This window comes from Dryas octopetala, chromosome 6, assembly GCF_963921425.1.
Source record: "Dryas octopetala chromosome 6, drDryOcto1.1, whole genome shotgun sequence".
NCBI lineage: Eukaryota > Viridiplantae > Streptophyta > Magnoliopsida > Rosales > Rosaceae > Dryas > Dryas octopetala.
This window is the reverse complement of record NC_141371.1, coordinates 3,906,655-3,919,693: the sequence shown is the minus strand read 5'-3', so window position 1 is coordinate 3,919,693 and position 13,039 is coordinate 3,906,655. Positions and strand designations below refer to the sequence as shown.

Genomic DNA, 13,039 nt, shown 5'->3' with positions numbered 1-13,039 from the left:
ATTATTTTACGTTAATTTTGTAATTATAGGGTCAAAAGTGAAAGTTTAGGATAAAAGACTTGGGATACGGGTGTTCAAAGAATAAGTTTGGGTCCACAAAATCCCTCATATGAGTATATGACAATACATAGCCATATTAGGCCCAAAGCTAAGTGAGATAATTTGGATCTTGTACACAAGTCCAATAGTAGAGCCAATTATGAGGCAGCCCAAAAAAGAAGCATATAATTTGATAAAAAGCTGTGATATGGCATTTACGTAATATTTCAGTGGAGGCAGGGCAATGACGGAAACATAAAAAGTCGCGTGCGCCATAGCGAATCTATCAGGTCAGAAGCTTTGGTAGCAAAGCAAAGTAGCGTCTCCCCTGTGTGGTTTTAGAGGCCAATATCCAGAGTCCACACCACCACAGTGACAGTCACACACACAGAGCTCCACCTCCACACCAACAACAACAACGAAAATGCGTTCACTCAGTCTGCTCGCTTCTTCTCTGTAAGTTCTTCGTGCCCATTACTCTATAACTTCATTTCAATCCATTTCAGTTTATCAATTTTCTGTTGGAATTTTTGGTTCATAGATTTTGCTTTGTTCTGCAATAGCTCTCATGAGCGTGCTTAGTCTGAAAAGCGCTTAATTACCATTTCTTGTTTTCGGTGTAATTGCTTGCTGATGGTGAATTGAAATGCATGTTTATGGATTCTAGAAAATTGCCCTTTTCGTTTATATTCGTGGCAGGTGCCCAATTGTTTCGTTTGATTTGGGTCGTCAAGCATCGAATGAGTTATTGTTTCCTTGCAATTTAAGCTACAAGCTTACCAAAGGTGTGGACTCTTGCCCATGTGTACAGTGTAGTGAGTGTTTAAATTTAGTAATTATTTGTTATTATGTGAACTATGATGGATATTTGTTTTACCCTTTTACTATAATTTTTGCAGCAAGCAGGGTGCGTAAGACATATCAACTCAAGGCTGGCTTTTGGGAATCTGTTAAATCTGGGTAATGGGAGATATTCATTTTTACTGATGATACACATGCTCACAAAATGACAGATATGTCACAATTTGAATTGGAATGTTCCATTTAATTTGTTGAAGTTACAAATATAGTTAGAGTTTCAAGGAATATATGGTCACATAATGCTTTAATGTTAAATCAGTCAAGCATGGAGTGTTTAGTTGGTTTGATTGCTTAATCAATGAACTTATTCCGGAAGTATATCAGCAAGGATTAATGACACTTCTCCATAGAATGAGAGCAAATGTTTGTTGGGCTTAGTTTAAAATGGTGCATCTAAAAGTTTTATGCTTTCTAGCAGCATATGCTTGTACCACTATGTAGTCTTGAAATTGATACTAATTTAACTCAAGAAGAATAAGAACTTAGATTGCTTTTCATCAATTTATGACTATGTACATTACCAGCCTCGTCTATCTCTCTCTCTCACTCTCCACTCTCTTTCTTTCTCACTCTCATTTGCAGACAGAGAAAAATGTCCTTAACTTACTTCTTCTTGCAGTATTTTGAAGAACACAACACAAGTAGTAGAACCAGGGTCCACACCCCAAGAAGAGGAAGAGCCTCTGCCTCAAGAGTTAGTTCTCATTGAAAAGACTGAACCAGATGGAACAGTTGAAGAAATCATATTTTCTTCTGGTGGAGATATTGATGTGTATGATCTCCAATCCCTTTGTGATAAGGTAAATACTATGTCTTGGCAATTCTTTTGCACGCGCATCGAAAAAAATTGGTTGTCAATGCCTGTTGAATTCACACTTGTGTCTAAGTCACTCTTCATAGATCAAGAGTCCATTTATTGTGGATGTATCTTAGCTTACTGACCTTTTTTTGAAGTTTGATCTGTTATTCTTTTTGCTGTATATGAAATGCATATGCTCTCTCTCCAATGGGAACATGTGGAGATTGGTATATTATCTTCCACTGGAAAAAGTCAAATCACCTTAATGCATATTCTTGTAAATTTAATAGGTAGGCTGGCCAAGGAGGCCACTATCGAAACTAGCAGCAGCTTTAAAAAACAGCTACATGGTAGCCACACTGCACTCTGTTCGGAAGTCACCTGGATCAGGTACATAGAGGATAGGACACTGTTGCAGTATCCTCCTTTTTCACACAATTGGTATTGCAATCTATATTCATGCTTGTTAATACAGCTAAAACTATTTGATGAACATCTTAGTGTACTTGGAGAAGTTATTTGACAGAAGGGAATGACCAAAAGAAGTTAATTGGCATGGCACGAGCCACATCAGATCATGCCTTCAATGCTACAATTTGGGATGTTCTTGTTGATCCTTCCTATCAGGTATGCTGGTGTTTGAACACTGTTTCTTGAACCTATGCACTAATTACATAACAGGTTTTCATGATTATTTGGAAGTTTTTCCAATGATGTCTTTATCATTCAGGGTCAAGGCCTTGGAAAGACCCTGGTTGAAAAGCTTATAAGGGCTCTTCTGCAGCGGGACATTGGGAATATTTCACTCTTTGCAGATAGTCAAGGTAAAACAGCCATTATTTATATCACTTAGTCTATTGTGGTATTATGCTTTGAGTGCTATTTATACTGTTCAAGATTGATCAGCCTGTCTGCCATTGCGATACTTTTGAGTTTGGGACACGACATCCTGCTGTGGCATTTTCATTTTGTATTAATTGTCATACTTTGTTTTCTTTCATTGCCATTGCAGTTGTGGACTTTTATCAAAATTTGGGTTTTGAAGCTGACCCAGAGGGCATTAAAGGCATGTTTTGGTACCCGAAGTACTAGTTATCACGTAGCGAAGGTCAAGTTTGTTTGTGCTTTTATTACAATGGTTTAGCACTGCAAATTTTGAGACTCGGGACTGTTGTGGATGAGTATGTAAATCTCTTAGGTACATATTTGTGATTTCATACATATTGTACAATGCTTTTGTGATTAATGTGTATCATCTAGCATGTACCATGAATGATGAATGTTAAAAATTATGATTTTAAGAAGTCTTCTTCTCTTGAGTTTGTCTACTACTTATGAGATCATTTTGGTTATTTGATATATGGCTCAAGGAGCAATACAGATGGCGGTATCATCTAGCTTGACTTGTCTTTCTGAAGTACATGGTGGTAATGGTATATTGGAAATGGTGTCCATCGATAGCCAATTACCAATTAATACCCAGAAAATAAAAGTAAAGGATGAATCCAACATCCTACATTCCTACCAAACTTTTATTTTTAGATTTTTAATAGTGGATCCCACTTCATTTTAAACAAGAACAGCATTAAAAATAATGGGTTCTAAATTTTTTTTTTTCAATTAAACTCAGTTCCAAACTTCCAATTGCTATATATTATATATAGGTCCTTTTTTTTGGCCATGTCTATATATAGGTCATTAAAAAACAAAATTGACATCTCTCATCCGACAATTCCAGAATAGTCCAGATGGTCCATGTCCCAAGAAGCTGTGGGTTGGTGTGAAATGTCAAAGTAGACGATATGAGTCTGATGTGTACAAACTATTTAATGATAAAGTTTCATGGGAGGTTTTATATTAATGCACATATCAGATGCCCTCATGTCAGCATGTATTAATGCACAAAGTAGACCATATGAGTCTGATGTGTACAAACTATTTAATGATAAAGTTTCATGGGAGGTTTTATATTAATGCACATATCAGATGCCCTCATGTCAGCATGTATTAATGCACAATTTGGATCGTCTTCAATCTTCATATCGAAATGCATATGACATTAGCCATTTTGTTATCCTTAAAAAAGAGAGAAGAAAAGACAATAGGCAAATTTCTAAGATATTTTTGGAGAGGGGGCGGCTGCCCTTTGTCTTTTGTGATTGGTGGGGGCCAACAATATTACGTGACTTTTAATCTTTGATAAAGAGAGATTCATTTCATCTTTTTTATTAATAAATTTCACAAAGTAAGCAATTGGGTTGTTCTAAAACCAGATATATAATCAATGTCACAATGAAATTTTAAGCTCCAGTTAAGACGTTGGCCAATTTGCACACTGGGACGCTGTTAGGTAACGTGGGAATGGGGCTTTCTAATTCTACCACTAAAATTATAAGTTAATACTTATTTTTAAAATTAAATTGTCTTATACCTTTTATAATGCATATATATATACTACGTGGCGTGTTATAATTCGGGTCACGCAGAGCAGTTAAAAAAAAAGTCGCGTGGAAATCCTAAAAAAAGATTTTGCGCGGGAGTTGAGGAGAGGTGATACGTACGCATAGAGAAGAGTCAACGAACGTGCTCTTTAGGATTTCACACTCACGCCGAGAAAATTGAAAGCTGAAGGCTGAAAAGAGACAAATAAAACGCCAAATGTCATTAGTCTCTTCGTCTGTCTGTCACTCTCGGATTAAAAAAAAAAACGAAAATATCAACCTTACCCAACTCAACCCCAACCATACATGACGATCGACAACGCCGTAGTTAGTGCCCTGACTTATACACACCATCAAAGTGATTTTGTTGTACCTTTTCTTTTTCTCTGGGCACTCGCCACTGAGTTCATCCCCACTTTCCCTATTGACTCAGCTTTGATTTCGCAACACCAACTCTGCAAGTCCACTACCTCAACAAGCTATTTTCTCCATCCTCAACTTCCAAGTATGATTGATTCTGTCTTAGAATTTCAGAGATTTTCAATTTTTCGCGTTTTTTCTTTCTTCTATGCTGTTCTAGTTTTACTTCTCATGAAAAAACAAGTCAAAATTGAACTTGGGCAACCAAGTGTATTGCAAATTTACACTTTACAATCAAAGGGAAGGCTGGTCATGCAAATTTGAAGCTCCCACAATTACATGCTGGATTGCTTAATTGTTGGAGATTGCTCATTTGGTTGTTTCCGTAGGGCGTTAGAATGCCGAGATTGAGAGTTTATGGATGTGTCATTGCTCTGTCGTATTCCTGCTTTGTCCTCCTTGCAGTCGCGCAAGTTACTGATCCTTCAGAAGGTGAATTTGCTACATATATGCTGTAATTTCTAACTTGTTAAAAAACCCAGTTTCAATTCAATGCAATGGACTCGCTGATATGTAATCTTTGTGGTTCAATTAAATCAGTGCTACTTTATATGATGCTTTTGAAGAGAATAGCTTATGGATTTGTGCCCATTTGCAGTCAATGCATTGCAAACAGTCAAGAGCAGTTTGTTTGATTCTATGGAGCATCTAAAGAACTGGGAAGATGGTGATCCATGTAAATCTAATTGGACTGGGGTTTTATGTTTTGGTGCTGTTGGGAGTGATGGATACTTACATATCCGGGAGCTGTATGCATTCTTTATTCATTCTGCTTTTACCTTTTCAATTATATTGTATTGTATCATTTTCTAGTACTGTTTTTAAAAATGTTTTCTAATTATAAATTGATGCAGCCAACTGCTAAGTATGAATCTATCAGGAAGTTTAGCACCCGAGCTTGGTCAACTATCTCAACTTGTAATATTGTGAGTTATCATCTCATATCATAAATTGATCCATGATTACATCTTTTTTTTAGGTTTTTCCTAATTATCTTCCTTAGTAATATTTCTAATGTCTTTTCTTTTATTTTTCCCCCCTTCTGGAAGAGATTTCATGTGGAATGAATTAAGTGGCACTATACCCAAGGAGATAGGAAGCATTTCATCCTTGAAACTCTTGTAAGTTGAGTTTATGTTGTTTTCTCTAAGTATGTTCATGCATCCTTGCCGTTTGTCATATATATTCATGTAAAGGAAGGCATTGTTTATGCAGCCCTAGATGGAGTAGTTCCTGCATAGAAATGATTACAATGTTTCCATCTGATTCGTCATGAATTTCATATATTTTTACTGATGGAAACTTGATTGATTAATATGAAATGATAAAGCCAAGATCAATTTACTATTGCAACCTCTGAAAGTTTAGTACTCTGTTTAAGAAAAGGAATGTTGCATACTTTTATGACTATCCTGAAAAGGTAGTGAACAACTGGATGTTGGTATTAATGATGACTTGTGATGCAAAAAACTACTTCAACCAATCTGTATTTCTCTGTATGTTTGTCTTAGGAGTACCAGCATAAATTTCTGTTTGTGGTACAAAATTTTCATTATTTTTGTGATACATTGTGTGTGCAGGCTATTGAACGGAAACCAATTATCGGGTTCCTTACCGGATGAGCTCGGTTATCTTTCAAATTTAAATAGACTACAAGTTGACCAGAACCACATGTCAGGTCCAATACCAAAATCATTCGTTAAGTTGGTCAGTGTAAGACACCTGTAAGTACATCTTCAAGCTAAATGCCACATAAAGTTGGGTAGCGTTTTGTATTTCTCATGTGTGACAGCTGCATGTATGTTGCTTTGCAGTCACATGAACAACAATTCCTTCAGTGGTCAAATTCCATCTGAGCTTTCTAAAATACCCACTCTTCTTCACTTGTGAGTTTTATAGCAACCTATTTATTATGTAATTTCATTGTGTAATTTCGGAAATTTTTCTTTATTGTTATTTGTTGACTGATTTCTGATGGTATGCAATTGGCATGCAAACTTTTACAGGCTTCTGGACAATAATAACTTATCCGGATATCTTCCACCAGAATTCTCCAACTTAGCAAACTTGCGCATACTGTATGTTATAATTCAACACTGTCTTGATTGTTAAATTGGATTAACTTGTTTCCTTTTATATGATTGGTTTTATGTGCTTCTTCTTGACTATATATATATATATATATCTTTTTTTATGTTTTGTAATATGTTTTCTCCCTTCCACTTTGCAGTCAACTGGATAACAATGACTTCAGGGGGAGTGATATTCCAGCTACTTATGGAAATCTTTCCAGATTAGCAAAATTGTAAGTTTTCTTTTAAGTATCTTCCCTTTTCTTTTTAATCTTTTTTTTTTTTAAATGGAAGGGGGTGACGGGATATTCATGCTTCTGCAACTTGAAACTAAACACAGAAATATTGGATTAATTCTATTTTAAATATGACCAAAAGCCGACCAAACTTGATGTTTAGAATTTTGATTCTACTCATCATCTACATATAACTTGATTGGTGGTTATGGATGTCAGTATTTGAATTATGAGATGCTAAATAAACAATGTTGCAATTAATTTAGATGGAAATGGCTGCTTATATTGTAAGGACATTCACAAAAATTTACCCTTATATTCTTCCATGCTTTTTAAGAATATAGCTGATATGCAAGCACTCTCTGAAATCCAATATTTCCACTTCTGGAGATGCTTTATGTGCTTTACTTTCATGTTCAATACATGTTGCATTCATTTTCTTGCAATGACTGTTGATTCTTTTTATTATTTTCCTCTTTTTGATTTGGCAGAAGTCTCAGGAATTGCAGTTTGCAGGGAGCAATTCCTGATTTTAGCAGGATACCTAAACTTGGTTATCTGTAAGTGTAGATATGGTACAATAACCTTGAAGGTTTAATATGTACCTTTCTGTATAAGCAATCTTTCTTGACACTATAATGCATTTATTACTCTATATCTCTATCATATAACTTTATACTGGGTTCATGTCACAGAGATCTAAGCCGGAATCTTCTTACTGGACCCATACCATCACATAGACTTTCTGAAAGAATGACAACGATGTATGTAACTGGCCTATGTAAACTTGTTCTGTTTATATTTCACATTGCTTTATCAGTATGTTAATATTAAATGAAAGTGACGCAAGATACTTAATATATATTACTATCTGTGATAAATACAATTTAATGAAAAACTTGCCTGTTAAAATATTTGTTGTTTATTGCAGTGATCTGTCAGAGAACAATCTTAATGGATCTATTCCTGAAAGTTTCTCCAATCGTCCTTCTCTTCAGAAATTGTGAGAATCTGCTTACTTTATAAATATTTAAAATACCTTTACATATGACTCTTTAACATTCAAGTGTGATGCTCGTATAATTCTACTGAAATCATATGCTAGTATGCTTCTATGCACACTGGATCTGATTTTTTAAATAATTTGTATTACAGGTCGCTTGAGAATAATTTGTTGACTGGTTCTATCCCTGCTATATGGTGGAACATATCTTTTGGCACAAGAGCTATACTTGCACTGTAAATTCCTTTAGCCAAAAGTAGCATCACCATTTAAATTAATTTTATTTGATTTCTTAGAGTGCCTACCAATATATAGTGGCCTTTGATTGATTTTAAGAAATTAATTGTAAGAAATTTTGAATAAATTTTTAGATTGAACTTATTTATATGTTAGCTGGATATTGCAGTGATCTTCGGAACAATTCACTTTCTAACATATTGGGAGATCTAAATCCTCCAGCAAACGTCACCTTGTGGTATGTTTCTAATGCAATGGTTTCTATACAACTCCTTACTTTTAGAGTTATTTCTTATATATTCTTCGAGACTTATAAGAAACGTACTCTGCAGCCTAAGTAATTTATTATAGCTTGTGTGGACATCTTAATTTTCTCATTCAGTCAAAAGTTGAGACTTTTACTGATACGTAGGTTGATTAATTAAAGTCATGGAAATGATGAGGTGCAGAAAGAATTGCAATTTAAATTAAGAGAGACATGATACCAAATTTTTCATTTTTTAAATATAAAAAAGCAACAGAAATTGCTCTGCTGGTGTATTCTTAATACAGGTGCTTATAACTAGAATTTCTTGGAGCTTTTTCCTTTTCTCTTCTATTTAATTTTCCCTTTTCTAATGGCATATATTGGGAATTTTAGGTTTGCTTTCATGTTATGGTCCTTTTGGAGTGGTTAACTTGCCCATATTTTATGTTTGATGAAAATTATTACCAAAATTATACCTTGCTTTCAAATTCTTACTTGTAGTATCTTTCCTCAGGCTTGAAGGAAATCCTATTTGCAAGAATGCAAGCATACAAAATATAGGCCAGTTCTGTCGATCTGAAGCTGGAGGAGACTGGATCCCTGAAAACTCAATAAATTCAACTCAAACAGTGAACTGCCCCAGTCAAGCATGTCCAGTAGATAATTTCTATGAATATGTCCCATCTTCCCCTGTGCCATGCTTTTGTGCATCACCCATTAGAGTTGATTATCGTCTGAAAAGCCCTAGTTTTTCTTATTTTCCTCCATATAGACAGCAGTTTGAAATGTATTTAACTAGATCTCTCAACTTGGGCCCTTATCAATTATCAGTTGTTTCGTTTGTCTGGGAAGAAGGGCCCCGTTTAAGGATGCATTTGAAGTTTTTCCCTATGTTCCGTAATTCCCACTCAAATACATTTAATGCAAGTGAGGTTCAGCGAATTAAAAGAATTTTCACGTCATGGGAATTTCCTCCAAATGATTTCTTTGGACCATATGAGCTTCTCAACTTCACTCTGCTGGGACCTTATTCAAATAGTATGTATTTTAGCCTGGACATAAATTTTTAAGTCATGTGAGTTTTGGGTATAATTTATGAAATTATGCTGTATTTTGCTATTTTCTCATATACCAGCACCAGCCTATGAGTATATTGGTCAATATTTTTCCTGCATGAGTTACACTGATACTATTTTTGATCAAATTTTGTTTACATTTTTTATAGCATAAAATTTGCAGTTTTGACCAGGTAGTTGACAGTTCTTGAGCTATTTGGCCTAACATTATTGTTTCTCAAAGTTGTTGAAAACCTTATTCTTGCAAGAAAAACCACTGTCTCATTCCCATACTACCTGTGTTATTGTAGATTCTATCATTTCCATGATATTAAGTAACATTTGATATATGCACACTGAGCATTGTAGTTCTTAGGAAACTAGGAGGAAACTTGATTTTCCTTTTCTTGTTCTTGGTTGAATAACTTAATTTATGTCGTTGTTATAGTGATTGTTGAGACACGAAGGATGGGCATTAGTAAGGGCATTTTGGCAGCTATTATAACAGGGGCCATTGCTTCTGTTGTCGCTATTTCTGCAACAGTCATGCTTCTGATCACAAGATGCACCAGATACCAGCACACACCACCTTCAAGGAGGCATTCATGTAAGTCCTGAATACTATAGGACTGAATATTGGAGATACTATAAGATCTAACTATCATCCTTGAAAGTAGTATGAAGTCCTTATCACTCTTTGCAGCCTCGAAGATTTCTATGAAGATTGATGGAGTAAAGGTATTCACTTTCAAAGAAATGAAACTGGCTACTGGGAATTTTGATACTTCAACTCAACTTGGACAAGGAGGTTATGGGAAAGTTTACAAAGGTATTTTACCTGATGACACAATTGTAGCCATAAAGCGTGCAGAAGAAGGATCCTTACAGGGCGAAAAAGAATTCTTGACCGAGATAGAACTTTTATCGAGGTTACATCACCGAAACCTAGTCTCGTTGGTAGGATATTGTGAAGAAGAAGAGGAACAGGTATGAAGCTCACAGTCTTGAACAATTAATCATTGCTTGCAAGTCACAACTATCTTCTCTTATAATTCTTTAAATCATATCGTGGACATTGTGTGGGTGCATATGCACTTTTTTTTTTTCTTGGGGATTAGGGAAGGGATGGCTGGTTGATGATCTCCAAAGATCAAACATAATGTATACTTAATATGCCAGTATTTTCATTGTGAATGCAAAGGGTTGGGGTTTGATCATCAGGCAGAGTTTAAGAATGCACTGCACAAGTTGTCTGTATGTAACCTAAATGTGTGTGGTATACTGGTATGGTTAAGTGCTTCATTGTATTAGGATCACATGAATATTATTTTCATTTATCAAATTATGTTCTTGGTGTTTGTGCAGATGCTGGTTTATGAGTTCATGCCTAATGGCACTTTACGGGACTGGCTTTCTGGTATGAAATTTCAAACATTCACAGTTTCTTAAATGGCTCCTCCTATGCATCCTTCTTCCTACATTCGACTCTCTTCCTAAGTTCTGTACTGACGTGCTGTGATATGACAGGTAAATCCAAGGGAAGCCTGAATTTTGGTATGAGGTTACGAATTGCATTGGGTTCAGCTAAAGGTATTCTTTATCTCCATACTGAGGCAAATCCTCCTATATTCCACCGTGACATTAAAGCCACCAACATACTCTTGGACTCCAACCTTACGGCTAAAGTGGCTGATTTTGGTCTCTCGCGACTTGCACCTCTCCAGGATGATGAAGGGACTGTGGCCACATATGTATCTACAGTTGTGAGGGGAACACCGGTATGTTTGATTCTGCAAAGCTTATGAGGCTGGCTGTAGAGTTAGGAACTAGGTTATGGAATATGGTGGTGAAATTGCTTCTTAATTGAATTTGTTTCTTTCAAGTTTTATGTCTGCTACTTTCAAAGGTATCAAGAAGTATTCTTTGTTTCTTGACTCTTTTACTTTGGAATCATACATGCAGGGTTACCTGGATCCAGAGTATTTTTTGACCAGTAAGTTGACAGACAAAAGCGATGTCTATAGCCTAGGAATTGTGTTTCTGGAGCTCTTGACGGGTGTGCAGCCAATATCACACGGCAAAAACATTGTTCGTGAGGTACCCATTTAAAGAACACTGCTCTTTCTGTGACCCATTTGAATATTGTTTTTCATATAAGAAAATGATTAGAGGGCCTCTAGTTAAACAAATTCAAACACTAATATCAGTATTGTTCAGCCTGAAGGAGTGAAGGGTACTAACGATCATAAAATTATAAATTTATACTTGCTTTGTCAGGTGAATATGGCTCAGCAGTCAGGCATGATGTTCTCCATTATAGACAGCAGAATGGGTTCGTATCCCTCTGAATGTGTTGAGAGGTTTGTAGCTTTGGCCCTTGGATGTTGCCATGAAAAGCCAGACAAGCGACCATCAATGTTGGATGTGGTGAGGGAGCTTGAAAACTTACTCAAAATTATGCCTGGAGAGGACACCATTTTTTCACCACCATCTTCTTCCACATTCAGTATTGACAAATCAGCAACATCCTCATCCTACTTGACTGGAGACCCATATTCGTCCTCCAATGGGCCGGGAAGTGATCTAATCAGTGGTGTTGTCCCCACCATCATGCCCCGATAAGGAAAAAGATGTCGTATACAAGTATACAACCATTGTATATAATCTTTTTCTCGACCTTCAACCTCTCACATGCTACTATGCTAGTCTTGTGATCAGTTTTGTGACACAGGAAATTTGTATACTTGTATATAAGAATTTCTCACAAAAGTTGTATATGGAAAGAAAAAACAAACACCTTGTGCGAATTTCAGAATGTAAAATGGAGTTTTGTCTCCGATTTTGTCTATATAGAGAACACAAGGATGGATGACTAATGCATAAATTAGCGTCTGTAATCATATTGTTGTACCAAAAAGAATGCTGGTCGTTTCACTGCATACTGAGTTTTACAAAAAATTCATGAAGTCTGGAACTTTAAATCGCATCAATTAAGATTTTGTCATTTTGAAATTTTTTAGCCGTTTTAAATTTTCTCATTCAAATGCATCGTTAAGATTAAATTACAATCCTTGAAACTGTAACTTTACCTAAATTTTGTAGTTTTTTTTAGGCCATGAATATGTTTTGTAGTTTGAGTTGGAGATTTTTCAATCCAAATTTGTTCACAAATTATAACCATACATACTTACTAAATTCATCTATTATCTTTATCTAATTTATCAAAAAATAATTATGTATATCTTTACAAAAATCATAAGGGTTTAATCAAAAACTGACGATGACAAAAAAATATATTTTAATTTTCTCTAACATTTATACAATTAAGTAATGTAATTGATACACATATTATAATATAAGTGGAAACACATGTTATAATATAAGCGGAGACTATTAACTTAACCTATGCTACTGAGTATAAGCGTATAACGAATAATTTCTCCACAGTACAGTGCAGAAATGACGTCATCAGTGGCCTTCTTGTTTTATTTTTTATTTTCTTCGATATACATTTGTCTTTTCTGTAATTTTTAGTCGCTGGTTTTGGCCAAAAACAACGTGCTGACTTTTGTGACCCACAATATTAAATTAAAGTCCCACATCTGTTTCTTTTGAATAAAACTTGCCTG

The 13,039-nt window shown here is 35.4% G+C and overlaps 2 protein-coding genes across 2 annotated transcripts; both read left to right on the top strand.

The window, feature by feature from the left end:
* The first annotated feature begins 302 nt into the window (after window positions 1–302).
* NSI (nuclear shuttle interacting) lies at window positions 303–3,030 on the top strand. Its single transcript, XM_086247782.1, has 8 exons — window positions 303–495; window positions 739–824; window positions 939–999; window positions 1,520–1,700; window positions 1,990–2,089; window positions 2,226–2,326; window positions 2,430–2,523; window positions 2,712–3,030. The coding sequence occupies exons 1-8, from the start codon at window positions 464–466 to the stop codon at window positions 2,789–2,791; spliced, it is 735 nt and encodes a 244-aa protein (XP_086103908.1). The 5' UTR covers window positions 303–463; the 3' UTR covers window positions 2,792–3,030.
* Window positions 3,031–4,477: 1,447 nt separating this feature from the next.
* On the top strand, window positions 4,478–12,374 carry LOC147281273 (Leucine-rich repeat protein kinase family protein). The gene is made up of 21 exons (XM_086246710.1): window positions 4,478–4,645; window positions 4,890–4,992; window positions 5,159–5,309; window positions 5,415–5,486; window positions 5,610–5,681; window positions 6,141–6,284; window positions 6,375–6,446; window positions 6,567–6,638; window positions 6,791–6,865; window positions 7,360–7,428; window positions 7,564–7,632; window positions 7,800–7,871; window positions 8,024–8,107; window positions 8,278–8,346; window positions 8,870–9,393; window positions 9,859–10,017; window positions 10,114–10,397; window positions 10,776–10,827; window positions 10,938–11,188; window positions 11,373–11,507; window positions 11,688–12,374. Exons 2-21 carry the CDS (start codon window positions 4,899–4,901, stop codon window positions 12,030–12,032), a joined length of 2,865 nt encoding a protein of 954 aa, XP_086102836.1. The 5' UTR covers window positions 4,478–4,645; window positions 4,890–4,898; the 3' UTR covers window positions 12,033–12,374.
* The last annotated feature ends 665 nt before the right edge of the window (window positions 12,375–13,039 follow it).

What these genes read in the sequence shown, in the direction of transcription:
- LOC147281273 (XM_086246710.1), top strand. Translation starts at nt 4,899, where the DNA reads ATGCCGAGATTGAGAGTTTATGGATGTGTCATTGCTCTGTCGTATTCC. An exon ending in AGTTACTGATCCTTCAGAAG is followed by an intron (nt 4,993 to 5,158) that starts GTGAATTTGCTA and finishes GCCCATTTGCAG; the next exon opens with TCAATGCATTGCAAACAGTC. An exon ending in TTGGTCAGTGTAAGACACCT is followed by an intron (nt 6,285 to 6,374) that starts GTAAGTACATCT and finishes GTTGCTTTGCAG; the next exon opens with TCACATGAACAACAATTCCT.
- NSI (XM_086247782.1), top strand. Translation starts at nt 464, where the DNA reads ATGCGTTCACTCAGTCTGCTCGCTTCTTCTCT. An exon ending in TGGGAATCTGTTAAATCTGG is followed by an intron (nt 1,000 to 1,519) that starts GTAATGGGAGAT and finishes TTCTTCTTGCAG; the next exon opens with TATTTTGAAGAACACAACAC. An exon ending in TCCAATCCCTTTGTGATAAG is followed by an intron (nt 1,701 to 1,989) that starts GTAAATACTATG and finishes TAAATTTAATAG; the next exon opens with GTAGGCTGGCCAAGGAGGCC.